Consider the following 22,002-nt stretch of genomic DNA (forward strand, 5'->3'; position numbering starts at 1 on the left):
TTCATTTCCATGGGAAGTTGTTGTGGTGGGCACAACGGGCAAAAGTCAGTAGCATAAGACTCAGGACAACATCTTCAGAAGTTTCAGAAGTCTTTGAAACTATGGCCTATCTTCAAAAATGCCTGTAGCGTTGTCTGCACTGGTACTGTTACCCTTGAGGTCACTCTGGAGGCTGTCAACACCCTCCCTTTATAGATCAGCGTCTCTGTCTCATCACCTCCACCAGCACTTTGTCCGAGCTGAGAAGCTGTGGTGATGCTCAGAGTCTGAGGTTGAGCCTGCCTTGGTGCCCTGACTTCCCATCCGCAACAGGAGTGTGCCAGGCTCCGACAGTGAGGTCCACCAGCAGAAACCTCACAATCCCCCATCTGGTTTCCAGCCTAATTCCCCTCAGTAAATATAGGTGAGACCTGGAGCAGAGATGAGGCTGATTTTGGAGTGTCATTAGGTTCATATCAGATGACTGGACGGTCATCTTGTGTAAACAGCAAACTGCAGTGCAATGGGAGGGGACCTCTCCCACTGCTTTAGCTGGATGAAGATACACATCCAGGTCAAGTCTGAATATCACTTTGGACGAAGCCAAGGGCACTTCACAACCTGTGGGTGCATCTCCAGAGTCCCTGAAGCTGTTGTTGAGGTGTGGGAGCGCCTGAACAAGTGTTCACCTGGCTAGTGTGGCTAATAATAGCAATGAATTTGCGGGACAGTGTGCAGAAGAGTCATCTTGACCCACACTGTGAGTCCTCTACGGGCTTAATGCTGTGCCCTCCTTGCTATTGTTACTTATTTAAGATGGATTATAAAGCTGGTTTGGGCAAGCCTGTTTGTGCTGCTTTTAAATTAAATGTGTCTATATCCTAATCCTCATAAGACGTCAGTGAGCAATACATCCAACTTAATTTTCTAAGTCTTACGCTCCAAAGTAATTTGGAGCTTTTGAAAACTTTATTTCAGGTAATTAGTGCAAATAATTCATGATGGAACAACAACAGTTGCTTTCATAGAGCTAAATGCTTGTGAAAATAGGCCAAACCCCCCTTTCATTGGGTAGGGTTGACTTACCGTAAGAGGAAAAATATTTTTCACTTTTTTCTTTAAATTCCTACCTGCCCCTCATCACTCAGAGACCATTCCAGCTACCACCTACAAAGCCCATCCATACAACAGATTAGTATGTTGGTCATTTGTGGGACACCGTCAGCTGAAATATAAAATAGGCTTTTCCGTCCTAGAAACAAGCTCTAACTAGTACTCCTATTTTCACAGTATTTCTTCTGAATAAATTTTTGATAGTAAGCCCGTTTCCTGATCTTCCATTTCTGTATCACTGGTATTTCTAACACTGCACCAGGGCAGTGTTTAATTCAGGGCAATCATACCTGTTGTTTATTGAACCTAATGTTTGTTTGACTGTTTACCATGGCTTTTAAATATCTTAATTAGCATAATTCACAGTAGCACATGGTTGGAAGACATGGACCTTTAAGGTAATAAAAAGGAATGGGCTGAATAAATTTTTGAAAAAGGGGCCAGTATAGTTTAAAAGCGTTGTAGAGCTATTTGTCTTATTTTTTTAAATTTAATTCTGCTCAGGCAACATGACTCCACCCAGATTAAAACTCCCAGCTATACATTTCTTCCCTGCTCCAACCGAAATAAAATAGTCCCATGACATGTTTGGGGGAATCCCGTGCGATAACATGCGTGTGCCTTCTATCTGCGTGGGTTGAAAGGATGGGCTGCCTCTTTAAAAGGTTTCTGTGAACCTGTATTGTTATAGCAAGCTCTGGTAGGCGAGGGGTTGCGTGACTGCAACAGACTCATTTGTGACCTCAGAAAAGTGGTTATGAAAGTGATCTCTTGATCAGAGGAATAGAGCTCTGCTGCCTGCCAGACCAGCAAGGCAGAAATGAGCCTCCTCCCTGCAAAACTGCCCCGGCAGGAGAAAAAATGTTCCTCTTTTGGATGCAGCATTCATAGGCAAAGTCTTTAATGATTCCTCTAAAAAATACTCAGCTTAAAACAGAGCAGGGTTCTAGACTATATATTTTCTCTGGTTGGCTTTCATATTTTTAAAGAATATCTGCAAAAGCATCTTTGCTTTTGCTTTTTGCAATTTGCAATGTTCATTTCCTGCCTTAAACCTATTTGTATTTCCCTTTGCATGGCATTAATAGGTTTTGTTTCGATGGCTATTGGACTGACTCAGGCGGCAAGGTGCAGTGTATATCCAATGAAGATCATATTATAACTGATGAAAAAACCAATATAAACTGATGTTTATGTCACCTAATAAGTGTAAAACAGATCTGATGAGTCAGTAGGCAAGAAATCTCCACTTTTCATCCAGAAAACCTTGACAGAGTAAGAAGCACTAGAAGTAATTTATGATTCGTAATTATCTTTATACATACTATTCACCTAGTATTGATCGCTTGGTGAAAGCTGCAATTAACTATAATTGCCTTGAAGGTTGAGGCTGCAATCCCCTGTGCTTCATGAGTGGGAGACAAGTTTCCTGTCCTTATCCCGTACGGAATATTCATTATTTCTTTGGTAGCTTGCCATGAGTCAAGTTAGCAGGCATCTTCACAGGAGTCAGACTTGCCTGTTCAAGTCAATGACATAACAGAAGAGTTGAAACTGGAGAAAAGGCCATCTTTTATTAGCTGGAACTTTGTTTCTGAAGTACAGAACATTGTTTGGTTGTTCCTTGTCTTCACATGGGGCAAGGCTGATAAGAGCTCTGTGGCTGCCTTTTAATTTTATCACTATATCTAAGTAAGTCTCTGATTTCAAAAACTGAAAAGCAAACCAAAGCAGGGCCACAATTTGCATTCTTAGAGCTTGCAAATATTAGCCCTCCTGACTTTTTTTAAGACAGTATTTTTCATTGTCCTAGAAATTTTGAAGGCCCTAATTCTGGTCGTTGGCGTACAGACTGTGGCACTTTTTAAAAATTCAATTTCTCTAGTGCTAAGGGGGAGAGGATATGTAGCCCACTACTGGCCTGCTTAGGGTCTTTAGGATCTGCTTGGAATCTTTTTCTGAGCGTGGAATCTGGCTGTGAAAAAAAGGCAAAGCAAAACGGTTGTGAGGAAGTGAAAAATGAAGGTTCTTGTAGTAATTGAACACATCATGTGCACGCGTTTTCTAATTCTGCAGAAGGTTCCTGTTCTGCAAAGCAATTTATTTTTGGACAAACCATAATGTCTTCCCTGCAGGCTCTCTGACTTACAAGGGATTCCAGTTGGGAGCAAGGTGCAGGCAGGACAGCTAATGATTTCATTAAGCTTTCTCCCGCCCTTCTCTTTTCTGCATAGTAATAACATAGAAGATCATAATTTGTCCTGGCTGCTTGGATGGCTTTTCAGGGCTAGCCTTTAAATGCACCATTAAAAAAAATATTGTGGAAGAAAACACATTAAACATATCCAGTGATAGGAACATTAGCAATTTAGGGTTCAGGTAGTTCAATTTTTGACTTCTGTTGTTGGCTTGTACTTCATTCTGAGCTTTTAGGTAAGATTTTAATATTACTGGTTTTCTTCAGCATTCTAAAAAGTTCTGCAATATATTTCAGTATTTTAAAATTATCCTGAAAATCGATTCTGAAATTTTTTAAAAAACTTGTAGATACTGTTCCTGATGTTTCATTTGCCTGTATCTTGCCTTGGCACGTTCTTTTGCTTCCTGAAGTAGAAAAGCCAAAGCTCAAGGACCTCCTCTCAGGCATATTTTTCCTACAGCTCGTTAGGTTCATTTAACCTCTCAAGGCAGTTCTTCATACAGTCAATCTCATCATGGCAGTCTCCACAGAGAGCAGAAAGGCCCAAAGCAAAGCCTTAGAAAGAGCGCGCCGTGTTCCGTGGCACGTGTGTAGTTACCGGTGGTTGTGCAGCGGTGTGCTGTGGTATATCCATCTGACTCAAAGGGGGAGAGTCTTGCGTTTACCCTGTCAAGTGTGTTTGCTTATTTAAAGTACACTGGAAAGCAAACGTGGCTGTGTCTTTGCCTTTAATAGCTGCTATATAAAGCAGATATTCAGGATTTGCTCTTACGATATTTCTAACTCTGAAACTGATGAAGCCAGATTTGGTTTTCTGGGTAACATATGCACATCCTGTGCACTAAGGTCTCAGCGTGAATATTTTAGATGCAATGTTTATTTCATCTTAAAGGTTTCCTTTATCCTCTCCAGATCGTGTGCTTTGGCTATTTTTAAACAGTCTCTTGGGTGATATACTGGCCTACTGACACATGCTCTTTCAACTCTCTTCTAAGAGATACTGACTTAAATTCCCCCTCAGAGCTAGCAGGTATGAATTTAGGCTCTGCCTTTCCATGCAGAGTGGTGCAAATGAAATTACAAAGGGACAAGAATGTTACAAAAGCAGTAGAAATTGAGGAGTGGAAGCTCAGCAGATAGTCTGTTTAAAACACAAGCCTGGAAAAGAGGTTATCAAATCCAAAAAGGCAAGCAAAGATCATGTAAATCTCATGTAAGTCAACCATTGCCAGGCTGATTTAATCAGGAAGGGGGAGAGATGCTTTCTCATCTCTAGGAAAAGTTGTGTTTATTTTCATGCTTGGTCTTTGATTTGATTTAATTCTTCAGGGACTGATTTACTAAATGTTCGAACCTGTAGATCTAAATTGAAGGGGGTAAAATGGTGCACATCTTCTGCAGCCAATAAAGACTAAAAATGTTCTGATATTCTTAAGATAAATCCGTTATCGGGACTTCGTTGCATTTCTTCTGTAAGATGCAATTCTTACATTCGCATTTTTTAAAGTGGGGGAAGATTCCAGTAGGCTGTAGTTGCTAACTTATGAACACACATATCTTTTCTCTTAGCTGTCTTTTCAGTAAAAATGGATTTTGATCTCATTAATTATGTTTCTGAAAACTATTTCATACTCAATTTTATTTCAATAGGCTGTTTATCATAATAGAAATATTATTTTTTTGGTTTGGATGCAATGATTAGTCGCAAGCTGATCTTTCATCATATACTTAAATTTAGTCACACACAGGCTTTCTCATAAGGTTCTGATTTTTCTTATTGTCGCTTCTGTGATATACTTTGTTTCGCGTCACAGATGCTGCTCTTGTTCATCTGTTGTTTATTTTCTGTCTGCAACAAATTTCGTGGACAAGGTCGTGGCATTGCAGTGAGAATATAACAACATAAGAAACGCACTACTGTGTCACACCAGTGGTCCATCTAGTCTGGTATTCTCATCTTCAACACTGCTGTCTTTTATCTGCTTTAAAGCATTCTTGTGCTGGTGTCACTGAGCACTTCACAGTCCTCATACTGTGGGCTTGGGTGAACAGCGGTTCTGCATTCAGTTTATCCATTGCCTTTACAATTTTGTAAACCTCTGTTACATCTCCCCTCATCCTGCTCTCCTCTGTGAACGTTTTAGCCTCTCCCCAAAGAGCAGCTGCCTCTGCTGAGGACCCCAATGGCCATTGTATGTCCATTGTTGTATTATTTTCATCGGGAGAATCAAGCCAGTGAAAAAATACCTCAGGATAATGAAATAACATGAGCCACATCAAAAGAGGACTACATTCTTGGACCATGGAGAAACAAAGTGCTGGGAATTCAGAGGATATAGAGAACTTGAATTTTATTTTTCTCTATACGGATTTTTTAAAATATCTGAACAAGGGAAAAGATGAACAGCTATTCAGCCAACAAGCCATCATGAAGGACATTTGGAAGAAGTGGAAAACTCTGCAAGTTGTTTTGATAGGCCACTGCACCATAGATCCTAGAATCAGTGTGTCCTGATGGGCTCTTCCTCTGAATATGTATGTATGTCATGATCAGTGGGATTTGTTGAGACCCCACTCAAGCAATCAGGATGTGGCTGGTCAGAACACACTGCAGTACACTTAAGGCTGATGTGGATTAGTTTGGTGAAGTCTGAATCCCTCTACATAGACTTAACTTGCAGCCTTACAGAGTATAGTTCAGAGGGAAATGGAAGCTAGAGTAAAACAAACATAAAACTACACTGATTGCGCATTCTGAGGTCCTTAACTTTGGAACTAATCATCAGTAAGCAAGTTTTCTAAATACAGAGTAGTTCTCTCAAATTTATTTTTTTTTGTACACAAAACTTGTGCCGTAGATCTCGATTCTGATTAATGAACATGTAATTTACAGGCTCACGACTTAAGGGGCAAGGAATTTGTTGGAATCATCTTAATTTTTATGAGGGATATGGGTATCGATATGAAAGTGGACTAAGTGGTTTGCAGTTTTCTCACTCGAGGTTGCCAATAGCTCAGGCTTGCGATCCATTGTGTGGTTTGACAGAATAACCCGTTTGTATTTACCTTTTATGGATTTACTCGAAAGAGTGTGCATGAAAATACAGACTCAGACTAGCTAATATATTACAGCTTAATTAAACTAAGAATGGAATGATACAGGGATAAAATTAAGGCCCTGGGACTGAGCCTATAAATCAATAGGTTCCCATCATCAAATCATCATATTTAAAGTAGTAGGTAATTAAATGGAATTATAAAGATGAAATGGAAGACAATTACTTGGAATAAGTCTTATATCTTGGGATAAGCTAGGAGGACTATATGTCTTTGGCAGTCTTATAGCCAATATAGTCTACCAGACCAGCTAGTAACTCAAATATTTACTTTCAGTGATGCAAACAGATCTCTAAAATATCTTCTTTGCCAATGCGCAATGTGGGGTTGTCTGTTGGGGAGATCATCTGTTGAGTCATATGAAGACAAAAAGGTTGCAACAGTAAGCTGCAGAGAGGAAATGTGCTTTCTAGACAAGTTTGTTTGAGTCTGTGGCTTGTATAGTTAGCACACAATTCAGTTTCGAATGGAGGCACAGCTTTTCTTTGGATCCACGATCCCTCAGAAGTTATGGGGTAAGGGAGATGTTGCAGTCCTAGACTACGTAAAAACGTGGCATACAGATGTGGTTTATTGTGAGCCAGTTGTGTGAGATACAGATAGAATAAACTATCAAAAAAAATTATAATAACAGCTAATACCTTAATTCACACATTCTTCATGTACGCACACTTTTCATGGCAGCCACTTAACTGTTCTCAGCATTTCTTAAATTATTCTACACATTTTACAGACCAAAACTTGTGGAAACAGGAAGTGTCCATCCAGAACTTATCCTAATGCACGTTCACCTAAATCTGTAAGCAGCTCTTACCTTACAAAATTAATCCTGTTTGTAAGTAAACGATGAAAGTCTTCCTGGAAGGAATGTGAAATGTCCATTACTGGGGACACTCAACAAAAACCCCGAGCAGCCTGCCTGCCTGAAGTTAGCTCTGTTTTGGTCAGGGTGGGGTAGACCAAATGACCTTCAAAAGTCCCTTCCAACCTACAACTTCCTAAGTTTCCATGGCTCCCGATCCCGACTGAGTAAATAGGCCTGGGTTCCCCACAGGTAAAATACTTCCCTAAAGATTCACAGAACTCCTTGCACCACAGCACAACTGAACGTGAACAGGTAATTGTGGTAATCGTTTTCAGCTTCTCAGCTTGCCTCACCTAAACTGTATTCCCCAAAGACACACAGACTTCTTTCTCACATGTAAGAAAAAAATACCCTGGTTTTGTTGCCACCCCAAGAACTCCTTGGCTTGTGTTTCTTCTCTTTCACACACACCCTGACTCTGATGCTGCCTTTTTGCTGGACTCCCCGGTACTGCCTGCCCTGCCGTCACGCCGGCTCCATCCTAAAGACTCAGGGTTGTCCATCATGACCTCCTACCCTGAACTAATTCACTTCCTGACACAACCTTGCTCAACAGTTAGGTCAGGAGGGAGAAGACAGGACTGACAGATTATAGAGGGCAGCATGAGGAAGAGGGGGATTTATTCTGGGAGTTGGAGGACAGCGTGTCAGGACTTGCCCAAGGAAAGAGGCTTGCCCTTCTCCCTTTCTCGCCTCCTGGGAACCCTCTCTGAGATCTCATCCTCAATATCTTGTCTGGTCACCACAAAATCTTCTAATCAGCCAGATCTCTCAGGGTTAGTGTAGAAAAACTACAGGAATGCAAGCTTTCTCCTTCTTTTCTGTTTTTCTGTAGAAATAACTTCCGTGTGTACTCTTACACACACAGACGGCGGTGGCAGCCTCATCGCTGCTTTAGAAAGTTTATCTCATCTGCATTAATTTCTAAAAACACAAAACCATCCCGTGGAATATAACAAAACCAACCATTTTGATGATCGCTGCGGCAGCGTCTTTTACTGTTTGCAAAAGGATTTGACTTCGGGGAACCAGTCCTCACCTCTCACACTGTGGGTTTTCTCCTCTCTCCCTGCTGCACGAGAGTTACTTTCTGATCCTTTCCTTTAAGCCCCTTTGCTTTTTTTTTTTTTTTTTTTTTTTTAAGGCAACTTCCAGATATCTGATACAGTATATAATGAGGAATTAGGTTCCATTACACGAAGGCTTAACCTTCTCGAAAAGCATTCAGCGCTTGCCAGGAGTCATCAATATTTAACAGCTGTTGTTATTATGAAATACTTCATAGGGTAATGCGGCTCGTCTGCTCGCACGCAAGGGTTTGAACGGGCGCCAGGCCCCTGTCAGAGCCGCCGGGAGATTGACAGGCGGCGAGGCTTGCGTGACAGCGGGGCTGGGGTTAGTCAGCAGTCTGCCTCCTCCGCAGCAGGGACTTCGCTTCCCCCCCTGCCTCCCCTTCACCTCCGGACGGTGCGGGGGTCTTCGGGGGGGGGGGGGTGGGGTGTGAGGTGGCCCCACCAGCTCCACACAAGGGCTGCGGGGAGAGGAGGGCTGCCGGGCAGTGGCATCTCTTTGATGCCCCTCTCACGCACGGGGAGAAATGGATGAGGTTCGCTGGGAAAGGGGAAAAGTGGTTCTGAAAGGGAAGAGGGGACGGGATCTGGAAAGCAAACAGTTCGGTTTGTACCTTAAATAAATGTCATGCTGTACTCGAGAAACTTCAAAGGGCAGTCAGATTTCAAAGCATCTCTTAAGAAGAAGCAGACTGAGAAAACCGCTAAGTTGGGAAGAAAAACTTTGCATTATTGCTAGCATGATTTCATCTGGCGTTCTGGTAGCCTCCGCAACAGGACTGAGCACCATACATCTTTTATTCAGAGGGGGCATTTTGGTGCTGATTTCTCTCCTGAAGCCTTTGTGCAACCTGCATGTTGTGGCACTTCAGGGTGCAAACATCCCTTTCATATTGTTTGGCAATGCATAATAACTGCTCTTTACGTTGCAAGTTGTTTAATTTCAGTGTGCATCTAAGGAGCCCTGTCCTTGCTGTTACTTGGTGTTCTCTGTAGTGCGGCAAGAGGAAACAGACCATTTCAGTTCATGGCTGTAGGTTTGTTAAGCAGAATTGCTCATACCGAGTGTTTCCTAGTTGTTTTGTTTTGTTTTCTTAGCATTCAGGGTAACACTCATAGCTGATTCTTCCTGCAGCTAGAAGATCCAGGAAGAAAGACCCTGTTTTCACTTCCTTTCAAGTAACAGTTACCAAAAGTAAAACTTGTGAGCATAACGCAGCACCTCTGAACCTGCAAGCTAGATTCGGGTGTTGTCATCTGCCCATTTTAAGAAACAGTTTATCCCCTGGGCATCACTGGAGAGAAATGGTCTCACACGTACTCCTCATAGAAGGGCTTGAAACCGGTATGCCTGCATCATACTGAGTCTGAAGAAGGCAGCATTGTCCCCTTCTTACACCTCAAATGAACCCAGGCAAGGTGTTCAGCCAAGAAACAGCATCCCTTCACCGCTCGTTTCTCACCTGTGCTGTTGCTTGACCCAGGTAGCCTGAGCAGCGCAAGGACCCTGGGGCGGCTGGGGTACAGTCTGACCACGCGTTAGTTTGTTACAGGGCTTAGTTTGGAGGGCAATTTTGCTAATTATTTTCTGAAGAAAGGAGGTTGTGCTTATGGGGGAAGAGGTACAGGAACACTCTGGAGAATGTAATCCCATGGGTTTCAAAAGTATGGTTTTATGAGAGTCCTGAAATTTCCATCCCTCTGAACTACGGAGTATACTGCAACGAATAAATGTTCTATTATTTCTAGGGGAAAGGGAACGGCTGGTTTCATAATGCTTCTATAGTCTTTAAAGTGTCAGGCAGCTTTTCTCTTTACAATATTCCAGATTTGGTTTTCAAGCCAAGAGGGTTGCAAATGCAGATAGTGATTCTCGTATCACAACTGGAGGCTCAAAAGAGATCTCAGGTTTTTACAGTGTTCTGGGGAGACAGTGCAGCTGTGAAAGGCTCAGCAGCACTGTCTGAGACAGTCCCATACTCCGTCAGCCAAACTTACCATCCCTTTTGTGGACATTTTTTTTCTCCCTTAATTAACTGTCAATTCTAACTCTACATTACGTTTTTTGGTTTCCACTCCTTTCACCGCTTTCAGATCAGAAATTGGAACAATGTCCTCAGATCTTCGACTTTTCCTTCAGGAAATCGCATTGCCCATGTTTCTTCATTTTTTCTTCCTCCTCCTAGCCCCCTTCCCTCCTGCCCCCTATATTTCCGCAGTGCTGTCCTTCTGTAGGACCTAGCGTTTCCAAACCTGTGGGCTTTTAATGTTCCTTGGGACTGCACCATGCACACTAGATCGCATGACCTTGCAAAACTGTCAGCCCTGGTACGTGTATATCTTGTATTTATCACCCTATGGTATCAATACTCTCATTCATCTTCTTTGGCAGAACAGCTCCATCTTCTGTTTTATTTCGTGTTCTGGAAGCGCAGGCTAGATAAGTCGTGCTCCGAACAAGTCTCTGCTGTGCCTGCTTCTCTTCAGTTTGCCAGTTTTGAACCTAGTAGGTGAGCGCTCCATGCTGGATTGCTGACAGTCTAGCCTCAAGAGTTGCCTCTCCCATAGGAAGCAGTTCAAGGCTCCCTAAAGCTAAAGCTTTCAATTTTTTTTTCCAGCCAGCAGCATTCATCAGGCTGCCTGTGATTTTTCTCGCCCCACTCTTGGTATATAGGAACTCCAGCAGCCAGTTTTCCCCTCAGGTCGCCGAGTCATCCTTTGCTGTTTGTTGTTTTTTATCTTTCCACAATTTTCTCCTCCCTGCCTACTAGAGACAATACTCGTGCATTCTCCGATTTTGCATTTGTTTTCGTCATCGTAGGCTTTGCCCTTGCTCCAGAGGGTCGCCATTTTACGTAATGTCTAAGCTTGATCACAGCTGGCTTGGCATCAGGGCCTTTGCTATCAAGCCACCCATCATGACCAATACTTATTTTCCTTCAGTTCTCCCTCTTGGTTCTTGGTGGCGACAGGGGTATTGTTAGGCTGCTGTTTTCTTTTCCCTGTTTTTCTGCCTTGATCTTGCAATTTTCCTTCCTCACCCTGTCGTGTCTTGCTTTTCCTCCTCCTCATTCGTTTTGGGGATCTGCGTGGTTTTCTGCCTGTCTTGCTCTGCTTTCTCCAGGTAACAGCCTATCACCAGCACTAGTATTTCTTATGAGCCCTGGGTGGATTAATGGAGCTTTTTCCAGCACAGGGAGGCAGAACAAGAGTGAACAGTGAGCGACGGCTCTGCTGCCTCAGGTGCGAGGAGCAAACGTCTCTGTCTCTGAGGAGCTCTTGCTTCTTGGCACGAAGGGTGTCATTCATCTTTGATGGTGCAATGGGTCTCCTTGCAGTCCCAGGCCAGTGAGTAGGGTATGTTATGAAACGGATGTGTGTGGCCTAACATACGGGTAACTCTAGCCGGCAAAATAACATTAAAATACTTTCCATTTGGAGATGGAATTTATAGTAGCCAGACGAGCTGTGGAACAAACATCTCTTGTGCTTCTGCTGCTGTGTTTGTGTGAGCCTGAAGGCTAACAAACAGGCAGGGAGCTCTGGCCCGCTCAGTTGGGTAAAATAATAGTTTCCACTAACGATGAAGTTTGAACTGGTGGAATTTTCACAACGCCAAAAGACCGCATCAAAAAAATAAACCTTCGTTTCCTCTCACCCCTCCCTGTCTGTCCTTTAACCTGCACAAAGACTGAAAACCACCGTGTCAGTGATTACAAAAACATCTTTTCTGAGGGGGGGAACTCTGGAGGAGGCCACTGGAATAGGGGCTGGGCTTCTAACCATTATTGTCATGAGTGTCCATATGTCTGTTCTTATGGACAGGCGTAGCAGAAGGCTTGGCTGATCTGAGGGAGAAAAAAGCAAACTTTTCCAATTAGTTCAAAAGGTATACCAAAATGAAAATGCAGAGTGAAGAAACTGTATATCCTGTTCATAGCAGCCTAGCTTACAAGTCTGAAATCACAAAATTTTCTTGGCTGGAAAACACGGGTAGAGATCTGTTTTAGGCAGCTTGGGATTTTCCTGATGTGTTTTCCCATGCCCAGGGGAAGGATTTATTACATCTAATTATACATTTGAGATGATTGCTTTGGGGTAATGACCGACATTATGACTGGCGGCAAATATTTACAATGTAAGCTAAAAAACATCACAAATATTCAGTCAGTGTGGTTCTGCGTTGCCATCATCTGTTGTAAAATGCTGATGTATCTTGAAATAGTCCCTCACTAGGCTCTTAAAATTGATAAGGGGCTCTTGCAGAGCCCTTTGGAAAGGAAGTAACTCCATTTAGATCATATCCTTGGTCATCTGCAACAAATATTATTCAAGCCATTAAAAAATGTCGACCTTTTTCTCAATTTGGTATCTTACTAAAAATTTAAATCCCATTGCCATGACTTTTAGCAACAAGCTCAGGAGGCTTGCTGGCCGTCTCCTCTTCTTGCTCTGATTTGGTATAAACTATTCCTGTCCATCTCAACCCTTCTTTTTTTGAAATATTAACCATCTCCGGCTGTGGCTGCTCCAGCTCTCCCTTAGCTGGAAGGGACAATGTGTATCAAATGTCCCAGCTCATCTCGCTGGTATGCTTTCCTCTCTCATTCACTCCGTGGAAAGAACAAACAGAAAACTGAATCTCTGTTTGCTGCTGGGATATTTGTATGACCCGTCTCTGGGATGGGGCAGCAGCAGTGAAGCTGACTCCTCAATTTTTGCTGACCAAATGATAAAGACAGGCTCCTGTCACACTCCCTAGATGATACAGAAGCCCAATGTATCAAGTGATGTCAGCCTTCTCAGACATTCTTTCATTATCCCCAGATATGGGATTGTATTGCAGCGATTTTTCCATGGGATAGGTTGATATGAAGACTTAGAGTGTTCAGAAATATTTCAGGTCAACCCATGTGCAGGAAGAGCACACACCAGTTTTGACTCCCATGAAGGTTTTCATTATTATTGGGAAAAATATGTGCAATTTTAGTCTATAGTGAGAGATTTTAATGAATTTCATGTCGTGAATGACCTGCTAAAAACAAACTTTAAACCCCTATTTAAAAATGAAACAGTTTAAGAACATTCCCTTGAATCTTACAGTCAGGCTGACACTCTGAAGTGCACAGGGTAAAGTGAGACTGTAAATAATCTGATGCCAAGAGGGTCAGCATTGAAAATAAGAAATTTATTTCAGTCCCTTGTCTTCTGAGCTATATAGGCATTTCTTTATGTTGTCATAATACATATTTTTATAAACAAAACAACTTGCTAACTTTCTTTTGTTTCTTTCCTGTGGGTTTTGGTTGTTGCTTTATGTAGAGAACAGTAATGGAAAAAATATGTTCAATAAAAAATGTGATAGATATTTCATATAAAAAACATCTGGACTGCCAAATATGTATCTATCTCCCTCACAGCAAAAGAAAGTTGTCAGTAACCGAGATCCAGACCACAAGGACAGTCACTCCCCATCTAATCAATGCATGTTAAGAACCTAAATAAGAATTTTAGTCTAGCAGCCCTGATCGTTACGATTTCTAAATTGATAATAACTCTTTCCAACAGCCATTCAAGAAAAGCACTTTAAGAAGCAAGTTGGCCAAATGATAAAAGAAGACAATATATCTAACAAGACTGCTGTACAAGAAGGTGGACTTCTACTAGAAGTGAGTGAAAAAACGCTCTTTTCTGGCTCCAGTTTATTCCGTTTGATGACACATTCAGGTTAATGCTTTGTGGAACTTTGAACAAACGGTCGATCTTGGTGTGAGTCGTTCAAGAATCACACTTGTGAGTGCTTCTTGCAAGAGCAAAACTAGCAGCCGTGATAGTCCTGGTCAGTCTCCGTTGGGGCAGTGGTACCTTGCACCCTGACATCCTCAAAATCACCAGCGAACTCCAGCGGGCCAGCTCACAGTCCTTTTTCACTTGGAGTGATAGCAGAGGTTTATTTTACTTGGCCCATAGTTTGAGGGTGCCAACAGGAGCTTGCCTGGTTGCTGATCTGATTCGCCTGGGATATTTTAATTTATCCTACTTCCTCAACTCTGCACTCTGAGGGAAGCCATGTGTGCAGAAGTTATTCCTTCTATGTGTTTTTATCCCCTTTAGGATAACTTTATATTGGCAGAGCAGCATAAAGGGGCCATACTGTTTCTGAGAATTGGATCCATTAATCTGGAGGAAGAATTAATACTGCTGTGAACTACTGAACCAGCTAGAGCACAGCGGTCCATCCCAGATACATCTGCATTTCAAACACATGATGTAATAGTGCCTTTTATACACTGAAGTCCTTGGAAATTCCTATGTGATTAGGACTACGTGTGTATAGCTGGTTTGAATAGGATAAAATTAATGGTATAAAAATTGTATTTTAATGACAGCTCTGAGGTACATCTAAATGTAAATTAAATAGTAGCCTCCGGCAAATAAATGTCGTTTACTATTAAAGAAAAAGGACATTTTATCATGGGATCCGATATCGTAAGTCGTTCAAGTCTACGGAATGGAAACTGGCACCCTGCTTTTCTTCCTCTTAATGCTTTAGAAGGTTTTAATTTTGTATTTCGAAGCAAGTAACACAGAGGCATCTGATTAGTTAGTGCTAGTGCCAAGATGAGATGTTCGGCTGTCAGGTATTATTTGCAATCATTTCCATTCTCAAATAACGGTAGTACGGCGTGTACAATAAATGATATATATGATGAGTATATAACTTTTAATGAGGCTCTGCTATCTTTAGTCTGTGTTTTGTTGGGTGTATATTACATGCCCACAAGTTATAATCATTAAGGCTCTTCAAACAGTAGCCCTCCTGCTGTGAGCGCATGGAGAGAACACTGATAGGTAATACCAGGTGGGTTACAAGAGACGAACATGCTAATGGTCTGCTTACTACAGGGTATCTAGGAGTCACATTCCTTTTGAATATGTGGGAGATATTTTATTCTGGATCATACTTAACGTGGATCATTAACTGGATGATTAAGTGCACGTTAATATGAATATATTCACCATGTTTCACTTATGGGCATGTCTGACCTAGAGTAAGAGGGTGAATTTTCCTTAGGCCTTGCTGGGAATGTTCCCTGGAGGCTGAGTTTGGCTCGGGTGCTCCCTCAGTGGCCATGGCATGTGAAGAAAAGTGAGCTTTTTTGATTTTAGACCAAATTCACCATGTCAGTTATTAGGGACTGTGGGGTTTTAACGAAATAGTCGCATTTGTGGTTCTTTCCAAGGAGAAGCAAGCAGTCTTGCTGGTGGTTGCTGTGCTTTGTACATTGCCTTGTGAATCTGGCTCTCAGAAGATATTTTTCAGCTGTCAAAAGCCACTTGCCTTCTCGTGACACCACCTTGCACTGTGCAACCCCTCCTAGATGCTTTATATAATACAAACCAGAATAATCTGAATTGCCAAAATATGTGTGAATAATTCTGTCCCAGAGTGCAATGTTAATGGAAAACCAGGGATAGTTGCGTTTTTTTTTTTTCCTAGTGGGAATGATCACTGTGCTCTATGTATAGACAGAAATATGGAATAACAAGAACCCTAATTACTGGTAAATAATGTATCTGTGACTCTCAAATCCTGGAACAATACAGTACTTCCCCTTTCAGCTTGAAAGAAAACAATGGAATTAGGCTGTCTTCAAAGTATGTTTAAAATGTTTTTTATTTCTAAAGGCCTCTGCCACAACATGTGTTTTTTATTTAAGATTTTATAGAGATTTTTTACAGCTATAATCAAATAGCTTTCATCAGCAATAACAGAATAAACAATGATACCAGTTTATCAAAGACTTTTCAGTGGAGCACAGCAGGTATCTAAATAAATAATTTTAAGTTTTAAGATCACTTCTTCTGAATAAGAAAGTCTTTTATTGCCATCTTTGTTCCCCTTTGGAGGGATGACAGACAAAGCTCTAAGAACCAAAGAACAATTTTATTAATGGTCTTTTTGAGTATACCCCATTCTTGCAATCTTTGCTCTCCTTGGAGACTTCAGACTCCAAGCATTTGCCTGCAGTAATGATTTTTAACTTTGCACTTTCAAAATATTTTCCAAGACAGGTGGTATTGCAGCCCTTGTGCCACATGTCTTCTGGCAGGAAAGGGCCACAGTCGGTTTCTGAAGCCTGTTACTGAATACTTCAGGAACACTGGGCCAAACCCGTAACCAGGAAAGTGGGAAAATAAATTGTATTGGCAGTCAATAGAATAGAATTTATGGGGTGATGGGGTGGAGAAACACAATAAAATGGTGATTGGGAAAAAAAAGGAATGAATCACTGGTGGGTATCTAGGCAATAGCCTTGATTGCAATAATCTTCTCGTGGCTGTTAGCCACCGCTTCCACCCAGCTATGCTGCACTCGCCGTCTCAAGTCCAGACTCAGAGTCTACTGTTGTTCAGGTAATTCCTCATCCGAAATGCATGTGTAGTTTTCACGTGTTATACTATCCTGTTGGAAGAATTAAATGTCCCTTGTCAAGAGGGAGGCCCTGTCTGGACTTGTTTTCTCAACAACTTGCACTCAGGTGCTGGCCTCATCATCACTGCTGACACTGCTTCTTGTGTAATCATCACCCATATACTAAGCAGCACTTTGCTAAAATTGTCACTTGGACTTTATTGACCACCTCACAGTTGCTCCTGCATTTTTTCTGCTCATTATGGAAGGACTGTTGATGTTCAGATTTCTGTCTCAACCCTTGCTGTAGGAGGAAATGTCTTGACGGGCTTTATTTCCTTCTTCGTTTCGCCTGTCGGTCTTCTATTCCACTGTTGTAAGCTGCAGCATAGGATTTGTGGTATCTCTGTCTCCAGATGTACTGGACATAATTCTTTTCAGGTGTGAAAATAGTGTTTAATATCCAAAATGTCACAAAAATTTTTTAAAAATCCCCATGATCCAGGCAGCTCCCAAACAGATGCTAATGGCATATGACTGCCTGTTTCTATCATGCCCCATCTCGCTGATGAATACTGATAAAGGTCAGACCTGGCCTGTTTTGTCATTTCCGTGCCCACCAGCAGCTCACACTCTTTCAGGAAAGGTCCATGTTGTTTCCAGGATGTTCCAAGCTACTCTTTTGCCCAGTTCACAGACAGATTACTACATGACTCCTCTACTCTTAAGGCTTCAGGGCACAAGAATCACATTTCTGTGGTTTTGTCTCATGTTTTTCTTTATGGCTGCACTGAAGATGCCAGTCATCATCCTATCCTGGTATTTCTTACTCAGTGACATTCAGTTTTAGATCTTTATCAATGATCTGGACAAGGGGATTGAGTGCATCCTCAGGAAATTTGCAGACAACACCAAGCTGGGCAGGAGTGTTGATCTGCTGGAGGGTAGGAAGGCTCTGCAGAGGGACCTGCACAGGCTTACAACTTACTTACTTAAATGTTTAGACAAAGACTGTCAGATGCCTGGCATCTTAAAAAATACATTAAAATCACAGATATATGGTCTTTTCTTTAAAAAAAAAAAAAAAGAAATCACTTCTTCAAAATCGTGTCTGTTTTCAGAAGTGGAGAAAAGCGGTGAAAGCTGGTTTTGGTGGTGCAGCCCTTATAATTCTCCACTGGTATCGATAATTGTAGCTTCATTACATTAACTACTTAATCATCTAAAGTTGGATCTTTCAAACTGAGCTTCCATGTTTTGTAGGCATGCTTTTGTTCTGCCATTGAGCAGATGGATTTTGCGGATTTGAGTTGTAAGCAATATGACTAGTGAGGCAATTCAGCTATCTAGCTACCGAACCAGCAGCATTTGTGCTGGGAATTGATTTTTGGTGCAAAGTGATGGCATAATCAGGTGTAGGCACTTTATCACACAGACAAGTCCTTTATCTATTATTTCTAAATTCCGTATCACAGCTTTGGGCACTACTGTGAATAGGAAATTTTGGGTCTTGCTTGGTAGTTCCACTGAAGTCAGTGAGGCTTTTTTCATTATCTTTAATACCAAAGAGAGCCCAAGTCTGCTTAATCAAAACCAATGAAAGTCAGGGGTTTTATCTGAGTAAAGGATTTGGGATTTGATACAATGCAAGCTTGAAGTATATTATTTAACATTATGTCGTTACCTTAAAAATGGCTGCAAATAATAAGCTTTCTGGAGTGACTTTGAACAGAGAGATGAATGTGCACATTTTGGCACTGAAAGGTATTTCCAGGTGGCCTTCACGAACAGCTTGAACTAGAGTTCAAGTTTCATTCCAAGGGAGTTGGAAAATGATACATTAGAAAACATCCTATTGGTGCTGTTCTTCACTCTGCATAAGGAAATAACATAGGAAACCCTTTTCCCACTTGGTTTCCTGTGATTTTTTTAAACTTGTTAGTGTAATTCCACTTCCTCCTTCCAAACTGATTTATGTAATCAGTACTTGATAAAACTGTGCTTTTGGAAAAGGTACTCCAGTTTGAATTTCAGTCTGAGAGCAAGAGATTTTACTCTTCCTGTTATTTTTTAATTTAAACTTGAAAAGGAAAATTGGGAGTCAGACAAAAGTGCATGGCTGTTAGACAGGGCTATGACCAAGGCACAGACTTCAGAAACCAAAAACTGGTAGAGAGAGACTTTTTGATTTATTCTGGTCTTGAATTCCTTTTCAACTTCCAATGGTGACTCTCTTAGCACAGTCTTTCTAAAGTAAATCCTGTTAGATGATGATACAGTGCTTCACCTTTTAATCTACTGGCTTAAAATGGAGCCATCAAAATAGGAAGTTCTCACAAAAAGCTCATGGTCTCAGTACATTTTCTTTGCCAGTTAATATAACTTCTAAAAGTTACCCAAACAACCCTTTTGCTTCCCTTTGTTTTCAAACATGAACCTTCTCCCAGTAATTCAGATGACATGATTTAACCTGACATTAGCCACTTGGGATGACTTACAGAGAATTTATCCATGAAAAAAAAGCCATAAATGGGGTCAGGAGTAACTTGCCATTTTATCACATGTGTACATTCGCTTTCTTCTTGCCAGGCGCAGGCAAAACACAAAAGAACATTTCAGAGGCCCCAGTCCCTTTTTTTTTCCTTTGCGAATGGGCATATTTCTAAAATCCAGACTTGAAATTTGGCATGGCCACAACTTTGTGCAAAAAATATCCTTTCTCTTGCCCTTTAAACAAATAACTAATGTTCTTGCTTATTCCTTTCTTCTTTTTTTTTTCTTCTCAGAAAAAATCTGGACAGAAAAGCCTGTGACCTCTAAATACTATTTGCTCTCTCCTCCAGACCTTAGTGCTAGTTATGACCATAATGATGATGATGCTGCCACAGCGCTGAGGTTTCTGAAATACAGGCGGTGACACCCAACAGCTTGACAGGGGGGCAGAGTAACACAAAAAGATCTGATCCTCTCCCTTCAGATTTGCGGCTTAAACAGGAGACAAGTGATGAAAGATGCATTTCAATGGGCAACAGAGTGTGGGGAAATACAAAACTGTAATCACGGTTGCCTACTCATAGTGTATGAGCAGCTTGACCTTTGCCAGGAATTTTGCAAGAGTTTTAAGGAGCGATTTGAAGGAGCAAAGTCAGGTATCCCTGCAGAGGCTTGCGTGGAGCCTTTTGGCAAAATGGGGAACGCCAAGTGCTTGTTTTCAAAGCTTGCATATGGGTAAGGGTAACAGAGAGTTGTGGTACTTGGCTTCTCCAACACGAAATGACAGATTATACTTGAGGGGGGAGCAAGCTGTGAGCAGATCGGAAAACCAGGACAAGCAGGTTATGTTTCATGTGGTGGAGCAGGGGGAGCGGGCAGCCAGCGCAGCGAGGAAAGCCAGTCAGCAGCCTCCCTGGTTTGCACTGGCATCAGAAAAGTTGGCTTCCATTTGTCAGGGCAGAGGCAAACCTGCTGTCACGTGAGGAGGCCTAGCTGAGAAATTTTCGGCGTACCAGTGAGCAGAGAAGCTGCCCACGAGCAGGGTTAAGGTAAAGAATCAGCTTCGGGCGCAGACCAGATGTGGATCCGAATTGCAGGGCGCTGGTGCTGTCTCCAGACTGTTCATCACAGCCAGCTCCACCCGAGCTCACTTTTCACAGCCGCTTCCTCTGTTTCTGCTCAGGCTATTTCGGTGCCTCTGGAGACCGTCCAGCGGCCACGTGACTTCCTCCCCAACAAAACATATTCTCTCGTTTCAGCTCGGTTAGGTTTTTTTTCCTCTTACTGACTTCAGAGCTAATCCTTGGCAACTGTTCTTGCCAATCATTACGTTCAATATCTGTATGTGAGCACTGCGTCGTATAGATGCACCAGGATTTAGTCTGCTACTAGAACTGGACTTCTTGCATTCAAGTAACAAAGGCCGTCACGTTCCTTCCACACCGACTTCGGCGTGAGCATTTGCTTTTGAGGAAGTGTCCTCTCTTTAAAGGTGGCAAAGGCATATATTGTAAAGAAAAAACACACAAAAGAAGTAGAAATACACTTTAAATAATGCCTGTCTATTATCATAGATAATTGAAGTCTTACGTTGTTTAACTGGTTTTCAACTGGTTGAAGTGAAATTATAAATTAGTAGCCTCCTCTGTATTTACGGGTGACACTGGCTTCCAGTATATTCCTCATTCTCAACTCGCTGTCTTCTCAGTAAGGTGAAGTGATGAGCGAGAAAGCAGGTCCAGGCAAGACTGTGTGTTGTCTTAAGAATTTTTGCGGATTTGCAGTGATTTTGTTTTGTCATTGTGAAGGTTTCAGAGGAAATCTTACATGTTATATATAACGTAAATATTGAGTACACTGAAATTTTACTTTTTGCCTACCTGGGTTAATGAAACTTGAATGTGCTATTTGACAGGTTTAAACTGAAAAGAAAACTGCTGTTAGAAAGCATGACGCTGAGCATTAAATGTGCTGTTTCCTATTAGCAAGGATTTAGTATTGATTTGGAGACAGGAGCACAGACAGGCACCCTTCAAATCGTTCTGTTCCTGTTCCAAGAACTTCAAGAGAAATCACCATCATTCTGATTTTAACCGCCCCTGACATTTTATGAGTAGAAAAAAAAGAAAAGTTACGTAGTTTTTGTACCCCATTGTAATTGCAGTTCTTCCAGGAATCCCTAGCTGCAAAAGCTGACGGTGGCCAACAGCAGGCATTTTCCCCAACATGTTCTACACCTTCCCCCCCTCCTCCCAGTACTGCAATGCCCCCAGAATTCTCCAGTAACTGAAACAGGGCTTTTGTTTTAGCGATAAGAAATGTTTGCTGAAACTAAAGCAGGGGCTTGCAGAAGGGCCTTGGGGAAGGGTTCATCTAGTCTGTAATTCACCTGAAGATTTGCAGTCGCTGCTGATTGTTAGAGGAGTTGTCTCTTAACTTTCCATCCATACCTCTTTCCAGACGATCCAGTCATCCACTTGATAACTAGAGTAGAGAAAGTATTGCCCGCCTCTCTGGGTCAGCGTAACACAGTACGAGCAGAATTCACCCCTGCTGCCAGTGTGGGACAGGGTGTTTGTGCGGGACACTTACCGCATACGAAACATGCGTGAGATGATGACTAGCGCAGTAAGACAGTTCCCAAAGCCAAATTCAGGAACGCCACACTCCCTCACAACTCCACTGACCTCACGTGGTGTTTAAAAAGGCTGGTTTAGCGTTTATTATTGAACAGAATGTGAAATACAGA

The 22,002-nt window shown here is 41.9% G+C and overlaps 1 protein-coding gene across 1 annotated transcript in view; it reads left to right on the forward strand.

The window, feature by feature from the left end:
* The window catches only part of AHRR (aryl hydrocarbon receptor repressor), a 66,038-nt gene that overhangs the window by 25,524 nt on the left and 18,512 nt on the right, over nt 1-22,002 (forward strand). The window contains exon 3 of the mRNA XM_086469456.1: nt 13,913-14,013. Within this exon, the coding sequence (XP_086325582.1) occupies nt 13,913-14,013 (101 nt within the window). The remainder of the gene's footprint in view (nt 1-13,912; nt 14,014-22,002) is intronic.

This window comes from Leptosomus discolor, chromosome 8 (assembly GCF_034619465.1).
Source record: "Leptosomus discolor isolate bLepDis1 chromosome 8, bLepDis1.hap2, whole genome shotgun sequence".
Lineage (NCBI taxonomy): Eukaryota > Metazoa > Chordata > Aves > Leptosomiformes > Leptosomidae > Leptosomus > Leptosomus discolor.